General features: G+C 40.3%; 1 protein-coding gene across 9 annotated transcripts in view; it reads right to left on the reverse strand.

Moving 5' to 3' along the window:
• The window catches only part of LOC122826363 (ELKS/Rab6-interacting/CAST family member 1-like), a 121,981-nt gene that overhangs the window by 87,417 nt on the left and 12,717 nt on the right, over positions 1-21,847 (reverse strand). For 5 of the 9 annotated variants that reach the window (XR_006369773.1, XM_044108136.1, XM_044108139.1 and 2 more), the window contains exons 4-9: positions 21,177-21,332; positions 5,771-6,027; positions 5,504-5,675; positions 2,430-2,504; positions 1,304-1,459; positions 611-703 (exon numbers count right to left, since the gene is read on the reverse strand). Coding sequence is in view for 6 of the 9 variants with exons in the window: in XM_044108136.1 (XP_043964071.1) it covers positions 611-703; positions 1,304-1,459; positions 2,430-2,504; positions 5,504-5,675; positions 5,771-6,027; positions 21,177-21,332 (909 nt within the window). In the remaining 3 variants the exon portion in view is untranslated. The remainder of the gene's footprint in view (positions 1-610; positions 704-1,303; positions 1,460-2,429; positions 2,505-5,503; positions 5,676-5,770; positions 6,028-21,176; positions 21,333-21,847) is intronic. The other 4 variants (XR_006369774.1, XR_006369775.1, XM_044108137.1 and 1 more) reach the window with 1 other exon arrangement.

Consider the following 21,847-nt stretch of genomic DNA (forward strand, 5'->3'; position numbering starts at 1 on the left):
GATGATATATAACTGAAATATGTTACTGGTACAAAAAAAATTGCATTTATTGTCCTTGTTTTCCAAGTTCTTTGCTGAAAAGCAAACAAAAATCGGAAACACAAATCAGACTAAAAATGTTAGCAGTCTATGCGAAAAGGTCTGGTTCGATTCTGTTGCCCACTCTGGTTTTAAAGTCCTACTTTCAAAGCAACTGATAAATAATTCATTTTAAGGTAATTAATAATAATTCCTCATATTTGAAGCCATTTTAAAATAAAAAAATATAATCTCCATTTCTTTCAGCAGTTCACCCGACATGTCAATTCACACTTAAGGCATCCGAGGAGAATTGACCCAGAGCTTTAAGCATGAAGCTTCTCGTTCTAGAAAACCAAATCAATTCATCGGCAAACCGATCCACTAGATCATGCAAGAAGAAAGAGGCGCAGGTTAGAGGCAGCAACCTGCAGGAGTTTGTATTTAGCAGCTAGACCACTTTTAGTGCAGAAACAGAACTGAAACGCTAAAAGCCCAGTAGGCTGGGATTCTACTTATAGACGCTACTTAAGCTTCAGCTTGTAAGAAAGGAAGAAAGGAAGGAAAGCGGACACAGAGGTGCTTCTCTTACTGCAGACACCTCCTGCTGAAGCTCATTGGCTCGTTGCCTTAGCTCCTCCTTCTCTGATTGGCTGTGAGTTAGCTCTTCCTTCAGCTGTTCAACCTGGCAGGAGAGGAAGGGGTCAACATGGGGGGGAGGCTTCACATTATGTGGCCTCCAGTTTTCCTTAAACCTGTTCTTCTTCCTGACGTCTCGATTCAGTCAGAAGTTTACAGGATTTATTTTAACTGTCAGGAGACGGAGGTGTGAGGAAGAGACAGGTGACCTGATCGTGATGCCCAGCATGTCCGCTGGCGAGTGTAAATGTCATAAGCAGCAGCGCAAAAAAACACTTCGCAGTGGAAATTAAACACATTTTTTTAGTAAAGGCAGACTACTGGAGAAACTGAAATATGCAGTCTGAATATATAAAACACAGTAAATCAAATAACCCTTTATTAAAAGCCATGGTTTTATTACATGTAATCAGAATTCACTAATAACATTTTATGCATTACGTTAAGTTAAAGCAAACTTGTATCCCCTGATGGATGTAACAGATATAATAAAAACTGTAGTTGTGATTCTGTTGAGAAAATGTTTTTCATTAAAAAAATTTTGCCTTAAGGGAGGGAAGAGAAGATGTAAAGATCCAGAAGATTCATACCAGGGTGAAGCCTAAGTGTTGTGGGTAATGTGTGTGTTGCACAGTGCATTGATCACCTTGTTCTTCATAAACTTGGAGTGGGATCTGTAGACCTCCATCTGTTTGATCTCCTCCTCTCTCTCCTCACTGCTCAGAGCGCCGTTGGACTTCAGCATCATCACCTCCTCCTCCAGCTCCCTCATGCCGCGCTCCATGGAGCTGATTTTTGCATCCTGACAAATTCATTCATAAACAAGTTTCTTAAAGTTTGATCAAACATGATTATGTCTATTGTTGTTGTTACTTCCTTACGTTTTACCTATACCACCATAGATTTTTTCCTCAGGTATGGTTTTGACTAGGCCTTTTGAAAAACTTTCATTTCATTCTTGGATGTAAGTTTGGACTCACTGTCTTGCTGAAACATACAATCCATCTTCATCTTTAGCTTTTTAGCTGTTTGGGACAAACTGACTGCTCATAATTTCATCCACCTCAATAAAAACCACTCTCTGCATGCAGAAATTCCTGCAGCTTTCAATGATGCAGTCGACCTCTTTGCATCTTCCCTGACTAGTTTATACTTAGTATTTAAAATATTTTGGATACAAATCTATTTTTCAAATTGTCTTCTGATTTCAAGCGTCGTTTTTTTTGGTACCCTTCTCCAACAATGAGATCTTCCCGATCCTTTGTAACTACTCTGCCAACTGTGACTGAAGCCAGAGGATGCAAATAAGAAAATGTCAGGAATCCCTGACGGGACCATAATTTCTTTCAGGTTACAGAGATTAAATATGACTGATGACAGATGTGAACTGAAGAAAACTAGAACTGAATCAAAACATGCTCCAGAAAGGTTTCATTGCGAGCAATCCAACCATGTTGCAGCTGCTCTTCTTCCTTCCGAACAAATTTAGTTGTTATAAGTAGTTTGAATAAATGTTAAATTAGATGAGTTAAAATATTTGTAAGGATAAATCCAAATAACCAACTTATATTACAAAACCTGTTGTTTTATTGGGTTCTGATTATTCAAGAGCCACCAGACTAAAGTATAACATCATAGCAGAGCAAGCTCTGATGTGAAGCTAAACAATAAAATAAATTATAAAAGATTTTCTAATAAGCTTCTATTAACAAGTGTTAGCAATATCAGAAAGTAACAAATATCAGAAAGTAAAATGACATCAAGATGTTTACCTTCATTTCAATAACAGTCTGCAGGGCCTTGGTCTTCGTCGATTCTGGTGCTGCTTCGTATCTCCTGTGAAGCTCCTGAGAGACACAAACGCCACGACGGTCAGCAGAGGACAAACAGGAAGACACGCTGGGATGAAAGGAAGGAAAGACAGAGGAAGCAGACGATCGTGGGGAGGGAGAGGAGGCGAGGGCGGCTGACGGAACGGGATGACGGGAGGGCTGGATGGTTGGTGTAGGCCGTAGAGCGGGAAGAGGGAAAGACGGGGAGTGGTGGACGGCGGTTCGGTGGGAAGGATGGGCTGAAGAAATAACGACAAAAGAAGGAGAGTGTGGAGGACAGGATGAGGGTGTGGGGACAGGATTGACAGAGCGGCGTCTGGGAGGAGGCGAAGGGACAGGGACGGATGGAGAAGGAGGGAGTGAGGGATGGCGTGATGGAGGACAAACAGGAGAAGGCAGAAACGGGGGGGACACATGGAAAGGAGGTGGGACAGAGATGGAGGGAGAAGCCAGAGAGGACGAGGAGGCAGAGAGGAGAGGTTTCCTCCGAGCAGAAGAGCTGGATTTTATCTTCCTTGGTTTTATACGGGCGTCCCACATAGCTCAAACAGAAAGGAAGGAGGCTGATAACACTGACAACGTTTCACAGAATGATCCGATCGGACAGCCTGAGGTGATGCTAATTCAATCAGTTCACTCACAAACTTAACCTGAACCTAAATTAATCTTAAAAAATAAACAACAACAAAAAAACAACTCTTGACAGGCCCAAGTAAAAACCTGAAATAAAGTCACATCATCCACACTAGATTTCTGCTCTTAAATTTACTAAACTTAAGACATTTCTAAACATGTAGCTGCCTTCTGGTAGATCGTCCTCCATCAGAGCCACCTCATCAAATGAAACAGAAGTAAAGATGAGAGGTATATGGGGGAGGGCAACGGTTGATGTGAAGGCACAAGAAGAAAAGGAAAGGACAGAGAGAAGTGCCAGGCAAGGCCAGAATAAAGCTGGAAGGAGGAGATGACACAGTATGCATCACTGCTTTTCTTTGGCCTCTTATGCTTTGACAAATGCGACAAGCGCACAAAACCAGGAAGTACAAAAACCAGGACATGTGAAGCAGACAGTTGGGTGACATCGCCGCAGGGGCTGGCATACGCAAGCCAGATATTTCTTTCAAAAGAGTCCTTTGCTATTATTGTTTGTGATAAATGATAAACTTTGATAAGCTCCTGTCTGCTGAAGTCAGAGTGAACATGGTAATAAAACTGACGTAGCTGTCTGGGACCATAGAAAGATGATTGTAGCAGCTTATGAGTCTAATAAGGGATTTTAAAAGATGTCAAAAGAACTTTAAATCTGCTATTACCACTTGACAGAAGGTAAACATTTGAAATAATTGCAGACACGCCAAGGAGTTCAACGTTCAAGGAGGTTTTTCCTGAAAGCAGACTGCAGGACTTGAAAACAAGTCTCTAAAATCTCCCCGGTTATTGTTGATTTAAGACTGTCGAATCAGAAATGCACAAGTATAACTTTCAATGGATGTGTGGAGGAAACCTTAGCTTTCCACGAAAACAATGAAGGACACAATAACTCTTATCGCAAGAATGAATGTTGGAAGAGAAAGCAGGACTTCTGGATTAAGATTGCCTGTGCAGATGAGTGTAACTTTGAATTATTTGGAAATCAGAATTTGTTTGTGCCTTAGCATCAAGGACAGAAAAAACTACACATTTTAATTGTTTTTAATAATAGTTCATAAAGATAAATCAAAATTAAAATTGGCGACTCAAAGCTATACAAAACCTGGAGATCAGAAACCAGCATAAAACTCCAATCAGCATCTCTAATAAAAAACCTCTGTTCTTAATTTCACATAAGCCACAAACGACTCATTGTAGTCAATGCTTTGGCTAAATCAATTTACAAAATACAGCTTGATTTTAAACCTTTAACATTTTACTCTTGCAAGTCTTCTATACAACAGGTCTTTAATTAAGTGAACAGCAGCTTCACTCCCAGAAGGCACTGTGCTTAAGAGCAGGAGATGTGGCAGCAGAATGCTGCAGGAACTGCTTTATTAATTAGTCAAGTGTCCCGTAGGGGGGGAGTGTGTGTGTGTGTGTGTGTGAGGGGGGGGTGGGGGGGAGGGGGGGGGCAGGGCATGAGCAGTACATCAGGAAATTAGCAAGACAAATTCTCAACAGGAAGTATCTTTGAAAGATTGCATAATGCCATTGCGGTTCCTCATGAGATTGCTTCCTGTAGTTTTCTAAACACCAGGAGAAATGCAGATGAAGAAACAGGAAATATTTGCAGAATGCTCATGAAACACGAAGAAACAACAGTTAGAGCAGGTTGACATATTTATCTTTTGTTGATACAAACTCCTAATTAATGTGTTTAACTTTAAATGTATTGTAATTATCAATGTGTGAATGTGTGATTGAGTGGGAATGACTGATTTTATTGTAAAGTGTCTTTGAGTTTTCTAAGTCTAACATCATTTTATTTCATTTCATATTCTGAAATGTTTTCACATCATGCCCTGTTGAAAACACCAACTTTAACATAAGAATTTATTTACTGTGGTGGCGGCAGCATCATTCTGTGTCAAGTCTGGAGAGTTAAAAGCTTTTTCCATTTCACAAATACTCACTATACTTTGTGTCGTCATGTGACCACATGTGAAAAAGTTTAAGTTGTTTAAACAGTTTTCCAAAGCCCTGTACGTACATTTAACTGGTTTTAAAGCACAAAGCAGTGAATAAAAACATTTCATTAAAAATATTTTATTTCTAGTAGGTGAACTATTTCATGACGTATCACTGTTATTCTTTGTTGTTCATTTCACATTTGTGAACACTAGGGGGAGCTGTTGTATGTCAAATCCTAAATGTAAGGACAAAATAAATTGGTAGAGAATTTAAGAAAGAATGAATAAGAAAAGGCTGGAAAAAGACTGAAATAATCATTCAGGATAAGATGTACCTACATGATTGTTTGTAATGTTGCTTAAATATTGTATATTGTTACCAAAGGTCCATGCCATGGAGATCACACACACCTCTCTGAGCTGAAGCACCTCCTTGTCTTTTTGCTCTAGCAGCCCCTCCAGTTGGTGGATGGTCATCTCTGCGTCAGCGAGTCGCCTCGTTCGCTCGTGATCCTCCTCTGTCGCCCGTGACGACAGACCTTTACTCTGCAACATCTCCAGCAACTTCTTTATTGACTCATCCCTATCAGACAGAGAATGGCACACGAGTCATGCAGAACCCGAAGCATTTTCAGCCGGAAGAAGTTACACAACAGTTGCGAGTCCCTCCACCTCTACCTGGCGGTCAAAGTGTGTTTCTGCGTGTCTATCCTCAGCTCCATCTCCTCCACAGTCTTCCTCAGGAGGAAGAGCTCCTTGGCCTGACGCTCGAACTCGCTGTGGAGACGAAGGAAGTTCTCCTCGGTCATCTCCTGAGGGGGAATGGGCTGGGCGCCAAGTCGCCCGGACTCCGAGTAATCGGATTGGAAGAGCTGATTGAGATCGCGCTGGATCCTGAGCTCATCTTGTAAGGCCTGGATGGTGCATTGAAGATGCTGGCAGGACAGAGACATAATCAGTTAATAACCGGGAGCATGTAGGGATGCTAAATGAGGTGATTATTAGAGTGCAGAAAGAAACCGTAAAGCAGGTACAGGCTCACTACAGTTAAAACCGACAGACGCTGTGTGGCAACTGCCGTAATAATGAATCCTTCATCTTGACACAAAGCATGTTCTGTTTGCACTGCTTTCTCTGAGGTGTCCTGGCCGCATCCCAGAACACACTGTGGGGATTATATTTCCCTGGTGACCTGCAAGCTCCTGGGGATCACAAGGTTGAGCCGAGGTAAGCTGCAGAGCAAAAGAACATTTGCCCGGCTGCAGTCATCCTATTGTCTACTCTGCTGAGGATAAATAGGAACCACCGGAGCTGAAACGACGGCCACCGGAGTTACGTTTCACCTCGTTTTGTTTGTTGATGTCTCTGTGGACAGGCACACACACTACAGATCCATTGGGAAATATTCAGGGGGAAATATGCAAAAAAATCCAACAAAATGTTATTTTGATAAAAATGGAAAAGTCTGTTATTTAAATATTCTTCACAGCCTCTATTGCACTGGGTATGCAGAGTTTTATTTGCACACTACTGATGCAGTCTAAAAAAAAAAACAACAAAAAACTCTTTTTGGTACTTTAGCTTTAATTCAAAAGATCAAATACAATTAGTGTAGCTGTGCATTTTTGGCTAAAATCATTATGCATAAATAAAAAGTTAAGCCAGGCAGTTCTTCACAATATACAGATTTCAATAACGGTACGTTTGCAATATACTGTACAGCCCTTGTTGTTAGTTTTACGGTGTAGATAGAGTACACTGCTTCACTTCAACTTTGCATCTAAATGATCTTTCTACCGTACATTTAATTACGGCCAAAACACACTGGCGCTGTAGCTTTCAGTACAACGGAGCAGCCTCTTTAGGGCAGCAAACTGCGACAAGCTGCTATAAAAACAACATCCCAGACACAATAATGAAAATAATCTACAACAACTCCAGCTTTATTAAATTAACATCAAACTTCTTATTTGACAGCGTGATCCCTTCTGAACTACTGGAATGAGACGAAGAAGCACGAACATTTATTTGATTGCAATTTGGACTATCAAACCCGGATGTCACTATTCTATTTAATTATAGCTTTAATTATCTTACTCCAATATGTGCAGTGATGTTTATTGATTTGGAAGTTGTATATATTAAAAAGAAAACTGTCCCCAACCCTTATCAGCATGAATCACTGCAGGATGAACCTGGAAAACACAATGCATCACATTTAGAGGTGTGGAACAACAACAAGCTGCAGCCTGACTGATTTGTGCTTTTAACCCTCTTACGGTCTTGGATCAAAACGGATCTTAAGCAACATCTCAGATACCGACAGAGACAGCATATGTGTGTCATCTTTGCCGATGTGTTACTAAAGCGCGCTGACAGGTGCATATTCACAGTTAGAACGGCTAAAGAAGATTTGACACAACCGGGGCTGAGTCAGTGTCAGTTAAAGCTGGAAGTGATGTCATGGTAATGTCTATTTAAATGTAATACAGCACTAATAAAACAAGAAGCTGGGAAAACCACGATGGTAAAGATGGCATCTTGTTCCTGCGGCAGCGGCTGATCAGCATCGAAGAGAAGAAAGAGATGGAAGGAAGAAAATGGTGTGTGAAGATAAAGATGCAAAGCAACCTCTAGATATGAAGAGAGAGAAAAGGTAAAGTCAAAGGACTAGATAGGGATCACACAAACACCAAAAGCTTGCATAAATAGAATCATTTCAAGGTCTTTATTGATCTAGATTTCTCCAGTTTATGTTCCCTGACAGCCAGGACAGAATCCTCCCTGCTCTCTCCCCACCCAGTTGGTTTCCACATTCCTATTGACACCAAATAAAATAAAATAAAAATGTCCTGGCTGCTGTATCCCTCTGTCTGTTGTAACCCTCTGTGTGAATGTGGGTTAGGTTGCTGACTCATACAGTAGAGCTGCCTCGCACAAACTCAAATAGGTTGATAGCTGACATTTCTGGGACTTCCCTGAAGACCGAGAGGCAGGGGAGAGAATAAAAAGCCTCCCTTTGTCTTCGCTTTTGTTTCTGATCTAATCCCACTGTCTTCACGGCAGCAACACATCCTGCATCGTGTATCACAACGTCAGCCCAATTCAGCCGTCAAATATCCTTCAACATATCAAATAACACAGGTGAGTGACATTAAAACTGATGAGCAATTTAAACTAACGGTGACTAATAGTGATCATTGGTTATTTTTTTTAATTAACAAAAATAAATAAACGTGCACCTATAGTTCACAATCATGAGTGTTTGATTGTTCACAAGACTCCATGTGACGCGCGGATTGTCGTCTGCACCAGCAAGTGAAAGTTTGCCGAGCTCCACAATAAAACATGTGGATGATCAGGTCAAAGTTACACTTTTTCCATCCAAAAAAAACTAGACAGTGCATCTTAAAAGCACTGTGGTTGGCATTATTTGCAAACAAAAAAAAGGTTTGTGATAATCTGAACCTTCTACCAATCTACCTAAGCGGAGTACAACCCAGTGGTTACTACCACTTATGTTCACACCAAGCAACTAAATGTGTTTGTTACAGAAGCACATTTAAACACAAACATGGAGGAAAAAAAGCCACAATCGTCTTCCTAAAAAAAACCTGAAATGTAAATCAAGTGGACTTTAGCAAGAAATCCAGCAGATGCAGTATGATGACAGGCACACAGCTTCAAAAGGTGACATGGGAAGAATTCAGAAAGCGAGCAAGAGAGAGAGAGCGAACATATCCATGCAGCTGGAACGCAAAGCTGAAAAATGCCAGACCACAAGAGAGAGAGAAAAACACAGAGAGACAGAGAGAGAGAGAGAAGGAAAAAATATTGTAAGGAGGGAAAGAAAATATCCCCACCAGAGTCGGAGATAAGAACAAAGTGAGAAAAAAATATAGAAAACTGTTTAGCTGTGTTTACCAAAAACAGAAGGAAGGGAGAGGGTGATAGGACGAAGGTCTTCTCAGTTTCCACTGAGTCGTCAACTTTGACCCTGGCAGAGTTCGCCCAAACACTGATATGCAAACATAATCACACACACACGAGCTGGAACGTCATTAAAAACACAAACGAGTCACATTCTCTCAAATAAACCAATACAGGTGATCCGAAACCCACATTTATTAGAAAACCTCCACGCCTTTTCCACTTTAACTGCTTCATTGCCGTTTCATCCGCTGTTAGATTCTGTGTAAAGCTTTGACTTGATCAGATGAGACAAGATAACAATCAATCCAATTAAACATTGATGCAGATTAAATCTTCTCCAACAGTCCTCATACGTGTACATTAGAAACATCCTGCAGGATGTCGGCTGCAAACGCGGGGCATGCTTCTGTGATGCTAATTCACAGATGAGAGAAGATGCATTTCTGTAAACACAGACGAGTACAGCAGACTGAAACGATTGTGGATTGCCTGAGCAGTAGGCTCTTCATATTTTAATGATGTAAAACACTGTCAGCAGAAGCTATAATGACCCTTTATCATGCATTTTGAACATGAATTCATTGGTGACCTTCCCCCCCCCCCTGAAATCAGCTCAGAATATATTTTCTGTTAACCTTTACTCGCTTTTTCCAGAAGGTTTTGAAAGTTCTTACAAGTCATTAAATGTGTAATTGAAAGAATCTGATGTTAGGAATCAGCATGACCCGGCCTCCCGCCCTCAAGCCTCCTCACAGGTGGTGTGGCCACATGGAGGGGGGGCTTCCTGCTGCTTTCTCAGGGTGAGCCTGGTCGACCACCAGGCGCTCGCCAGCGAGAGACATTATGGTTTCCTGGAGTGTCCCAGTAAGAGCAGATTAAATAGTAGATCCAGCAACCTCTGGAAGGACTACAGACTAGAATAGAATCAAAAAATCAATTTATTTCAGTAACTTAATTTTAAAAAGCGATATATATATATATAAATCAACAAAGTAAATTGAGTGATATATTTCTAGGCTTTACTTAATTAGTGTTAGTAATGATGGCTTGATGATACAAAAACCTAAAAGAAAAAAAGCTGTACACTTCTTTTAAAAAAATGAACTACCTTTCTATTATTCTGAGTGTAAAAGACTGATGGTTCTCCAGTACATCAAAGTCCATTTGATCCTGGGAAGGATTCGCCAGGGTGAAAAAAACAACAAAAACAAACAAAAAGGACGAAGAAGAAAGAAAATGTTTTTAAAAAAACCCAAAAAACCCTATAATACAAACTTCTATATTATTTCAGGAAGCCGGCCGTTTAGAGTGCTACATTCACACGTTTCATTGTAAAATCGAGTTGAAGGAAAAAATGTGGTTAAGGGATAACTGCAATCTTGACAGTATCATAAGAACAGCCTGTCCAAAAGTTCAGGGGATATTCACAAGGCGTGGACTGCAGCACCATCACTGTTGATGAACCGATGGCCACTGGTTCATCAACACCTCAGAAGAACCGAAGGCTGACCGCCTCCATGCCACACCGCATCAACGCAGTAATTCATGCGAAAAGGTGGCCGGACCAACGACTGAGGGCATGTACTGTAACTGTAACTGTACAAATGAGCACAGACCTTTCAGTAGGCCTACTTCTCAATTTAATACATTTCAATGTTCTAATTTTTTTGACAAACAAAATGTTGCGCTTTTATCATCTATAACCCATGCTAAAAAAATATACTGAAATAAATACTTGGAAAACGTAATTTTTTTTAAATATTTTGCTGAAAATGAATACCTTTTTCAGTTGTATTCTACATAAATGAGATAGCCTTGGTACATTGTTGGAACTAATAAAACAAGCCAAAGATCTCTATAATTTTTTTAGACCGGGTTTTACTCACTTAGCTTTCTTCTACAACTTTAAAGAGAAGTTTTTAGGAGAAAGGAAACTATATAAGAAAACTTTTTTTTCCTTTCCCCCCCCGACAGGATTGAACTTCTGCATGAGGCAGAAAGACTAAGGAGTGGAGAGGTGGTGAACTGCACTATTGTTAAACAACACCTACACAAATATGAGCATGACAGAGGACTCCTCAGAAAAAAATATCTCCAACACAAGATTCACATTTACAGAAGTGAGAAGCAAACAAGACAGATGATTTCATTTCCATCTTTGAAGAAAACCTTTTACTGTATGGAAGAAGCTGAAAAAATCCTCTTAGTCATTAACAGACATCTTACTGTCAGTAAGAAAAATATTACTTTCAGCAATATAATAGGGCAACTTACATTAGAAACAGCAGTAAAGGAATAAACATTTACAACTGTCGGCCCAGCGGGCAAGTGCCCGGTATTGCCTGGTACATACCTACTACAGGTAAGCTAATGACAGCTCATGAGAGCTCCACAAACCCCGATTTGACAAAATTCAAACCACTCTTTCAGGGTAAAGGGCAATTTCAAGTTAGAGCTAGTGGCACAAAAGATTTTACTCAAAGTTGACAAAAAGTCAACTTATGCAAATTTATAAAGACAAATGCATCATCTGCAAAAAATAAAAAATAAAAATAAAAAAGCATAATTTTTATTTTGTAAATTATAAGAAAAATATGATGCACACCAAATAATTCAGTTTAAGCAATGCTGGGTTTTGTTTTGTGTTTTACCTCTATACATTCTGCAGATCAGGAGTAATATGTCCTTTCATGCAATCATTATATGTAATAGAAAATTTGCAAATCAAAATGCGCAATCACTGGAACTTGATTTAGAATTAGAAGGAGATGAGTGAGGACAGGACAAGAGAAAATCAGCTTGTGAATATAGTGACAATTTTTCCATCCTTCCTTCTGGCCACTGCTCATCTGTCGTCCAAAATTAAGCATCCCTGCTTTATTACTCCTCCATCTTATCCCTCGCTTATTCCGCTCTCGCAGGGTGAGTCATGCTTCCCCCCCGTTTTCGCAAACAAGACACGCTGTGACAGGAAAACACATGTACACACATTTAGACGGACACAAACTCACACGCCAAGCACACGCTGAAGCCCACACGCGGAGACACGCATGGGATGTTGGAAGCGGTGGTCATGCTGTCTGTGTGTGTGTGCGTGTGCGTGCGTGTGTGAAAGTAATGACCGGGAGGAGTTTGAAAGCATCGCCCACTCAGGCATTAGACAAGAGGAAGATTAACACACTTTTCTCTTTCTCTGAGGATAAAGGTGGAGGATGAAGAGCATAATGAGGAGGAGGAAATAGATGTTGAAACAGATGAGTGCCTATTTCTAGAGGAACAAGAGAAAGCTAAAGAGAGAACGCATACACAAGTATGGAAGGAGGATGGAAAGTTGCAAGAGATGGAAAATAGAAATACAAAAACTTTTCTAATTGTAACGATAATTTCTAATGTGCGTACTAGTGGGTAAAGCCTGCTCTGCTAAAGAAAACACCTAGGCTTAGCTAAAATCTCCCTTAACTTTGAGGGAGAACAAGTTATATTCTGATGAAACTTGTGAAAAGGTGGTGGTGGTAGCATCATGCTGTGGGGTTACTGTTCTTGACGTGGATCTGGGTTTGCACTTAGATTGTTGGACTTATGATCAGTTCAAGATAACTCCTTAGTTTGGACCTAAAGCTGCAGATGTGTGCAAGAAACACATCTGAACATTGTGGAAAAACATGGAACGGTTGGGTGAAACCAAAGGTAAACTTTTCAGCCACAAGGAACAGACCTGGGTTATTTGGAAAGCTGTTTTTGTGAGATTTTATGTGTTAGCTCGAAAGCTGAAGCTGAAGAGGGATTTAATTTTTTCAGCATTCGACTCAACAATAGGATGACCTCGGCAGAGGAAAATTGAAGTGGCTCACAGAGAAAAAAAAACATTTTGAGAATAGATTATGGGCAAAAGCAACTTTGCAAGAGAACAGTGTAAAAACTGTCAAATCAAGATACGGCCTGCTAATAGTCTACTGCAACCTAAGGAGACAAAGATGGACGTTTTTTTTGTATTTTTCGGCCAACTAAGTCAGAATGGATAGAGCGAATCCGCACAGAACAATTTATGAGTGTAACCAAAGATTTCCAAATAGATTTAGGACGGGACTTTGACCAGGTTGTTGCACCTCTTTCATTTCTTAAATATTTTTCCAAGTCTGTTCTGTTTGCGTAACAACAAAGATTTCAGAAGCAGGGAGAGCAGCAGCGGAAGGACAGTGGGAGTGGCTGCACTGTAATTCTGTTCACTCCCTGAAAACTTCTCCCAGACTTGCTCCTTATAAGGGAAGACATGGCTACCACAGACTGAGACACGCTACTGTGGAAGGAGAAAGTGGATGGAGTGAAAGGAAAACCAATCACAAAGTCACAGCCTTGTGTAAAACAAACCGAGCCTCTCTTTCCTTTCAGTTTCACATCGGTCTTGTCTCCCGTTTCTTTTCGCAGATAAATGAACGCAGAGTGGGTCGATTCCCCGTTTGAGTTAAAGTTTTATAAGCCTCCACTCCTTTCCTCCCCTCTCTCAGTGAAATTTTCATCACACATATCCTTTGTCATGTTTCTAATCCATACCTCCTCCCTCCTCTCCGTCCATCTGCCTTTTTCTCCCCTGTATTTATTTTAGCCCCTCTTTCTCTCTCTCAGCCATCTTTTCATCCTGGCTGAGCAAACACACAAGTTTAAGGACCATCTGTTACTGATGAGCATTCATAGGTGGAAAAACACACGGGACATACTTCTAAATCTCGGGCAGGCAGCAAAGCACAGGGACAACAGCAGTAAATACATCACTTTCTCGTTGTTTCTTAGGTAGAAAATCACAAAGAGAGTGAATGGGCTCACACAGAGACTCCTAACAGGAGAGGAATGAGTCATAGGTCCTCAAGCGGAGCAGAAGGAGCACGAAGAGATGGAGATAGGATTGTTTTTGTGCTCGAAAACACCACTTTAAAACATTTCTGCTGAGCCGGCTTGCTGCTTCCTTCAGGGCCGCTCAGTGCAATATTCGCCCTGACAAACAAAATCACGCTCAGATGTTTTTTTTTTTTGTTTTTTTTCCCTTTCCTCCACTAAACATCAGCTTCCTTACTGCTTGCTGTGCAGAAGCCAAGATTAGATGAAAGTTTCAGACCATCAATTTTGTCTGCAAAACAAGTTTTTCCTGACATTCTGTTGCAGCAAAAATATCCGAATGAAAAAAATAAAACGACAGATTTGTGCAAATAAACATAAAGTTAAGGAGTGAAATGACGTCTCACATGCATTGTGCATGTTCATTACAAATAACTGCAAAGAAACAATAAAAATACAGTAGAGAATATACAGTTGAAGCCATGATGATCGTGCTCAAAAGCTATTGCCAGTAATCCTAACTGTCTTAAAACATAAACAAGTTTGTCTGATTTCATGTCACAAAGTGAAGAATAATGCAATTCTGTGTCCTAATTGATGCCAAATAGGAAATATTTGGCATCCTCATTTTCCCCTCACGCTAACCCACACCTTCAAGCCTTTTCATCCACTTTCTTCCCTCCTGTCACATCAGCTTCCATCAATCTGGCTGATCTCGACGTTTCATCTGCTTCCTCAGCTCGGTTTGTTCTCATCAACCGTTTCTTTCTTGCCCTTTCTTCCCTCCTGGAGCTCACTTTCTGTCTTCATCCATCCTTCTATCTCCTGATTTACTCTCTTGTCTTTTTCATACATTTTACACACCTTTACATTTCGCTTAGTCTTCCTGATCCATCATTCACCAGCGACCACACCTCTCTATCTCCCTCCCTTTCTCCTGCGACTATGGCGGTGTACAGATTGCTGGGCAAAGCGTTTCTAAGAGCCAGCTGGCACCCAAACACTTGCTGGGACCTCTTTTTTTTCCTTCTTCTTTTCTGAAACCGGTGAAAAGAAACTTAACACGGGAAGCATTTGGCAAAATAAATTTCCTTTAGATTTGCGCTCCATGGAGACGACCTGAGAGCTGGGGGCAAATAACGAAATAAGAACTGCAAGATGCACAAATGGGATTCTGGCATAATAACAGTAAGTGATTTGAAGTGATTATACGCCGTCACTCAGGGAGCAAAAAAAGCTGACATGAAGTGTTGTGAATCACTCTGGCAGCTGTTTTCGCTTTAATGTGTTTCAGCAAAACAAGCAAATAACCAGTTTTACTTCTGGTAATTCAAACCCAGACACCACACTAAGATGTTATACATGTGCAAGGTTACATTACTGCTATTCAATTTTAGAATGAAATACTTATCTAAGCAAGTTGTTTAACTGTAGTAGTAGTTTGTAGTTACTCAAAGCTAATCGTTAATTGTTCACAACATTCTTTATGAAAGATTCAGATTTGCAGTGCACTTTAAACTTACTGGCATCCTCGGAAATGATAAAACTTCCTCATCTCTTTTTTTCTGCAGCTCTCTCCACACCATTTCTGTAGGATTTTATTCTTTATGGTCATGAAAGAGGATATTTTTGAATCAGCTAAACCATTTCTGTGTAGATTTTACCTTTTGGTTTGGATCATGAAAGATCCAGTGACAATACATTTCCAGTTATTTTGGCAGTGAGCAACAGGATTTAAAATGAGCTGCTATCTCAAATAGTGCATGATGTCGCACACTAAAACAGACCCACAGCCTTACAGATCCTCCACTGTACTTAAAAGTGAGCAGGAAGTGTTTTTCCCCCAAATTAGCCTTAGTTTCATGCCAGACCTCCGGGTTTTTATGAGTTCCAAATGTAAAAAAAACAGATCAGTTGGGTGGATGGACTGATGCTCTGATTTCTGTTTCTCTCTCTCTCACCGTCCTTCCAGGATGTAGGACCCCTACCCAGGGTCCTACACAGGAAGGGTGTAGGACAGGGGTGGGCACTCCTGGTCCTCGAGGGGCCGGTGTCCTGCAACTCTTAGATGTCTCCCTGGTCCAACACGCTTGAATCCAGCGGCTGAATCACCTCCTAAGTTCAGTCAAATTCTCCAGAGTCCTGCTAATGACCTCATTATTTGACTCAGGTGTGTTGAAGTAGAGATACATCTAAAGGTTGCAGCACACTGGCCCTCGAGGACCAGGAGTGCCCACCCCTGGTGCAGGAGAATCTCCTTTTTTCTGTCTCATGTCCATCCATCTCATCCGATCTCTCACCTGGAGGTAAGGGCTGCCCAGGTGTAACAGACGCTGTGCCCAACTGTCTGTTAGAGTGAAACTCACACCAACATGCAGCAACACACTGCTGCTTTGATTTTCCTACAGATAAAACTGAACCTCCAGAGCTAATAAATGTGTACTTTCTAATCCATGAACAACTGAGCTTCAGACATGTAGCAAACTACATCAATAAGACTTGTGTGTTGTGACGGAGGTTAAAGTTTCCTCCATCTGTAGACAGACACACGTGAACACACTTCTATTTCCCTCCAGCACTCTCTTCAGTTAAATTATTCACAGGAGTCAACACAATGCAGCAGTACTCATACTGCTGCAAAACACAAAACGCAGAACTTTTTACATCAAACCACAAACAATTTTCTTCAATTTTCATAAAAACACAAACTATTTCAGAAATATAAAACCAGAGTAACACTGTGCTCAGAAACATTTCTGGTTTGACCGAGGTATTCATGCCAGTTTTTGTCATTTTTTTTCATGTTAGAACTATATACGTCAATGTATTTTTTCTTTTTTTTAATTTTATGACAAAGTGCAAGGTATAAGAACATTTATGTAAGAGACAAGTGAGTCTGCACCCTTTGGCACACTAATTTGGCACCATTTGTCTTGATCCTTTGCATACAAATCCATCTGTGGAAACGTGCAAGTTCACACACAGACACACACCCACGCTCCCACACGCACCCACTAGCTGGTAAAAAAGAAATAAAAATGTTTCCACTGATAATCAGCTGGTAAAAAACATTCACTTTGGCTCTGAACACAAGCCTTTCTCCTCCCTCCGAATCTCTCGCGCACATTCACACTCGTGCTGCCTCTGACGTCAGCGCGCCTCGTTCACAGTACAGTAGATGATAGATTGCATCTCGCACTCGCAGAAACGGACGGACAGAGTGGTTATTGTTCAAGCTGCTGTGATTTAGTGCCGGGACGAACTCGCACCAAGGAAGGAGCACGATGCACTCGCACAAAGAAGTCAAGACTTGATTTATGGGGAGAGTGAGGAGTCAAATGAAAGCAGTGATGCTTTTCCTACTGCTGCTTGACTTGTAATTGTGGTGGAGTATCTCTCTGGTTTGAGGGAAGGAGCACAAGAGACAAAACTGCAGGCCAATAAGAGTGAAGGAAAAGGGGAAAATATGCGCATTCCACACATTCCTTCAAGTTCTCCATTTTCTCCCCCTTTATTCTCCTTTCTGCTTGAAACATTGTTCTTACCTTCTGCGAGCAAAGAGGTGGAACAAATCAAGTAAACACATTCAGACACGCATATACTCTGGACAGACTGCAGAAAGTAAAGCAAGGCAACGCGCTGCAGGAGAGAAATTAGACTGACCGCACCGAAAAGAAGAGACACCGGCGGACTGAAAGCTTCATATGGTGGGACGGCCGCATGTCTGATGTTTTATAATAAATTCTGGAGTGAACCGGTTCCACGGGTCCAGATGGAGAGTGGGGAGTGTGTGTTGGTTGTGATGGGGAAGGAATCTGATAGTGGGAGTGAAATGACAGTAGAACAAAGATCGGTTGGGGGAAAAAAACAGAGAGACCGAAGGTTTGGTGACGATGAGTAGAAGGTGCAACGAGGAAAAGTTTACTGAATGTGGATAAAATAAAGATGAGGGATGGTTTTTAAGATAAAATGTCTCATTACAGTTTTTCTGAACTAAATTCAGGTCATTGTTTTCTCACTATGTGAGAGGTGCTTCTGTTTCCTCATTGTTGCTGTCAGTCAACTGTGCATAATATTCTCTAAGCAGCTGCTGTTTTAATAGTTCTTTCAGTTTGATTGAACAGATATGTTGGGGCACAATTGCTGGTAAGCTCTTTGTTAAAGATAACTTCTAATTAGTGTCTGTGACTTACTGATATGATGGTACCAGAGTAAAGTAAATCTCCAAAATTCACTGTTAGAGAACTGCAGGAAAGAGCGAAATCTTGGCGTCATCAAATTTCCATAACAACCACTACAACCTTCAACAGAAAAGCACCAAATCATTCACAGCCCTGGAAGGATATTCTTAATCGACCAAGATGTTCGTTTCTGATAGAAAATTAGCTAAAAAAAAATAGTGAAACAAGGTAAAAGCAGAATTTTTTTAGACTTTATTTTATTTTTTTACATTTTATTAAAATCTAAGTCAAGACTTCTCAACAGAAACATCTTTTGGGGGATTTACACCAATCCGTTCTCTCAATTTTAACTGGTGTGCGTGTTTGTTTTTGGGAACTAACACTCCCTTTCAGTATGAGTACATGTAAAAGCTCCTCATAATCATAGTTAGGTACGGTGGGAGATCTGGTACGATCCCACAGGCCCTGGAAACGTTGAAAAGTGTCTGAATTCTTTGAGCTACCAGTAAGGTTGACATTAGGTCATCACTGGACCATCTCAAAGGATAATGATGAAAAACGAAGGCGAGATAAACACAGAAATGGTTCTTCTGGAACATAGTCAGTCTCCTTCTATGGATATTTTTGTCCCCAGACCCAAATCCTACAAGAAACTTGTGGGGCAAGCTGAAGATCAAAGTGTTTCCAGCATGTAAAAATGTTTTAAGAGGAGTAGATGCTGACAAAAAGGTAGTTGGACACTAATGTTTATGGCAGAAGGGATTTTGATGATTAAGAAATATTTCTTGTCAACTTGCCCGCTGAATAAATTTATTCAAAGGCTGGACTTTTCATAAATATTACGTAAAAGGAGCATGTCGAGAGTATACAATGGAAAAAAGATGGAAGAGGAAGAAGATAAAGACAGAAGCTGGAGGAAAAGGGATGAAGATAATGAGTCATGCATGAAGGAGGAGGTGAAAGTGGAGAAGTGTGGAGGGAGGAAAAGGCAGAGGGTGGAGAAGAGATGAGCTTTCCTCAGCGGGGGAGAGAGTTGGCTTTTATGTGCCTGGACTCATATTTATTAAAATTTCTGGAAGGTAATTTAATCCTATTTCTAACACCAAGATGATGGTGAAGACTGAGTGGTAAGGACAGAGCAAAGAGAGCTGACTTAGGATGCGACAGCGCTGAGAGAAGAGAAGGTTCATGAGTGAAAGAGGAAAAAAAATAAAGAGATAAACAGAAAAAAAGTGGATACACGATTTTAAATATCCATTCAGGGAATACTTCTTCATTTTAGAGCTGATATGACATGCTTGCAGGTTGAAACATGTGTGATTATTCATTGTTGCAGCACTGACACCAATCCAGAGGGAAATGAGTTTGAGGGCAGCCCCAGCAGACCAACTATCTGAGACATGAATAAATTCATCAACCCTTTGTTCATCAGTGAAGGCCTTATTTAAACCGAATGAATCAAAGATTCATTAAACTGCTAGAAAACGTGTTCTGATTTAATTTCTTATTGCATAATTTCACATCCCAATCTGATTTTTAATTTTTTTTGCCTCCCACATTTGCCTCCAAATTAGCCTTAAATAAATGTGCATGCATGTAAATAACACCACCAGAACATAAATGCGGCATGTTACAAAGTATGAGGAACGTTCTCTGAAGTGGCTTCGCGGCGTCGATCTGAGAAATGAGGCACTGTGGCTGCAACTACATGTGTGCATGTCATCTCTTGTATAATATTTCAGCCTGCTGCCAGACAAGCAGAGTCTCCGTCTCATCCAGATGGCTGCAGCACCAACAGACAGCTGGGAGTCCCTAAACCAGGCCGCGCTGCCTCATCTGTGGCTCTCCACTCACGGCACCGAGACAAATCTACCAACACAGACCATTAAAATAAACCCTGCCTGCGGTGATGGCTGCAGTCTACGGGAGTATCACGCTAAAGTCATTTTCAGTCTGCTATCTGTAACTTTTCTTTGTGTTAGGATAATCCAGACAGTTAATTAAGTCAATAATCTCTCGTCATTGTGAACCTACAAAATACTTAGACAAAATGCTACCACCTGAACTTTTTCCCATCTCGCCCTATCACAGATTTTAATTTTAGCCCACAAATCAGAACTATAGAATCTATACTTCTACTTTAGTATCTCATCATCATTATTAGCCACACAAATCAACATAATTTTTGTTCATGTCCATGCCAGGCTTGTTTAGCTCATTTCTCCCCCGTTATCACTGCCAGTTGTCTTTATTGTCTGCTGTTTATGTGCATCAAAGCATATTTATGTGTTAGAATGGCCCAGTTAAAGTCTAGAGCAAAATCCATCTGAGAAGCTGTGGCAAGACTTTAACCGCTAGCTGATTAAAGATGAAGTGGAGATGAAAACATCAGTAAATGATAGTTCTAACAAGTTTTAACTCAGATGGGCTATATACAAATGCATGTTGTACTTTTCAGATTTTAATATGTAAAAAGATTTAAAAACAACTTCACGATTATGAATTACTTTGTATTGGGCAACTACATTATCTACATAAAATCCTTTGAAGACAATTCAACTTGCTGTTAACAAAACTGACCAAGAACAATAATGTCAGAACTGTTAAAACATATAATCTTGATTAAAGCACAAATAATGTAGAAATGTTTACTTCAGAGCTTTTCAGAGGAAAAACATGTTTAGAATCACAGAAAGCCTTTAAAAGTGCAAAAGACATGACACATTTAATTCGAGGTGTGGAACTAACACATCAGAAATAAAACTATGTTTTGCTGTTGAGACCAAGTCACACCACTAACCAAAAAACTCAAGATCATATAATAATGCACATTATTAGCTAAATGCAAAGTCTACTTAGTAGGGCAGAAAAGATACCAAAGGAAAATGAAATACCAAATTATGTAGAAAGGAAGAGGTGATTACAGAATATAACAGTTTTTCGTCAAATTGACTAAGACTATTAAAAACCAGTTTCACTTTATAATTACCTCTGACGTCAGATAAAGGCCTGCAAAAAGACTAAAAAATGTGTATTCAATGTTATCTGTTCAATATCAATATCATTAAGTCAGCTATTCTTTTATTTCTTTTTGCTTTAAAAAGGTCCTACAAACAGGTTACAAGCTGAAGGTTTCCTACCTGTGTCTCTTCCTGCACCACCCTGTATTGCTCCTTCCACACAGCCATCTTTGTGGCTTCATCTTTCCTCAGCGCTCTCTCTTTCTTCAGCTCTGGACTCCAAAACGTCTTTATGGAGTTCATCGAGGAGCTCAGCTTGGACTCTTTGCCCTCCAGCTGCATGGAAACACAAGCAAACGTTTTCACTTTGTCTGATTTAAGTGGCCATTTGCAATAGAACCCAAAACTGTCTCCAGTCCTAACTTGATGATACAGCGACCCTTTGGTTTCTCTTTTACGGAAAAGAACCCCACACTATTTTCACGAGCAAAATCACACGTGAGAAATTTGACATAAAACCTGCTTTTTCTGACTTCAATGTTTTGCATTTCGTTATTGAATTTGACACATACTCGCATAGCCTTCAGTAAATAGATTTCTGTCGTTTTTATTGTTGTGGTTCATATGTGTTTTACTTTGTAATTTTTCACATGATTTTGATATATGAAACGCATGAGGAAAAACACATGAATCACATGATGTTCCACACGTGGCTTACAAGGCATCACGTGAAAATATGTGAACATGTTATCCCTTGAGAAATCACATGTTCAAGCCATGTGATTTTGTTTTCCATTAGGGATTATAATTCAAGACAACAGAGTTTTCCCAAAAGTTAAGAATGAAAAAAA

Source organism: Gambusia affinis, linkage group LG23, assembly GCF_019740435.1.
Source record: "Gambusia affinis linkage group LG23, SWU_Gaff_1.0, whole genome shotgun sequence".
Classification (NCBI taxonomy): Eukaryota; Metazoa; Chordata; class Actinopteri; order Cyprinodontiformes; family Poeciliidae; genus Gambusia; species Gambusia affinis.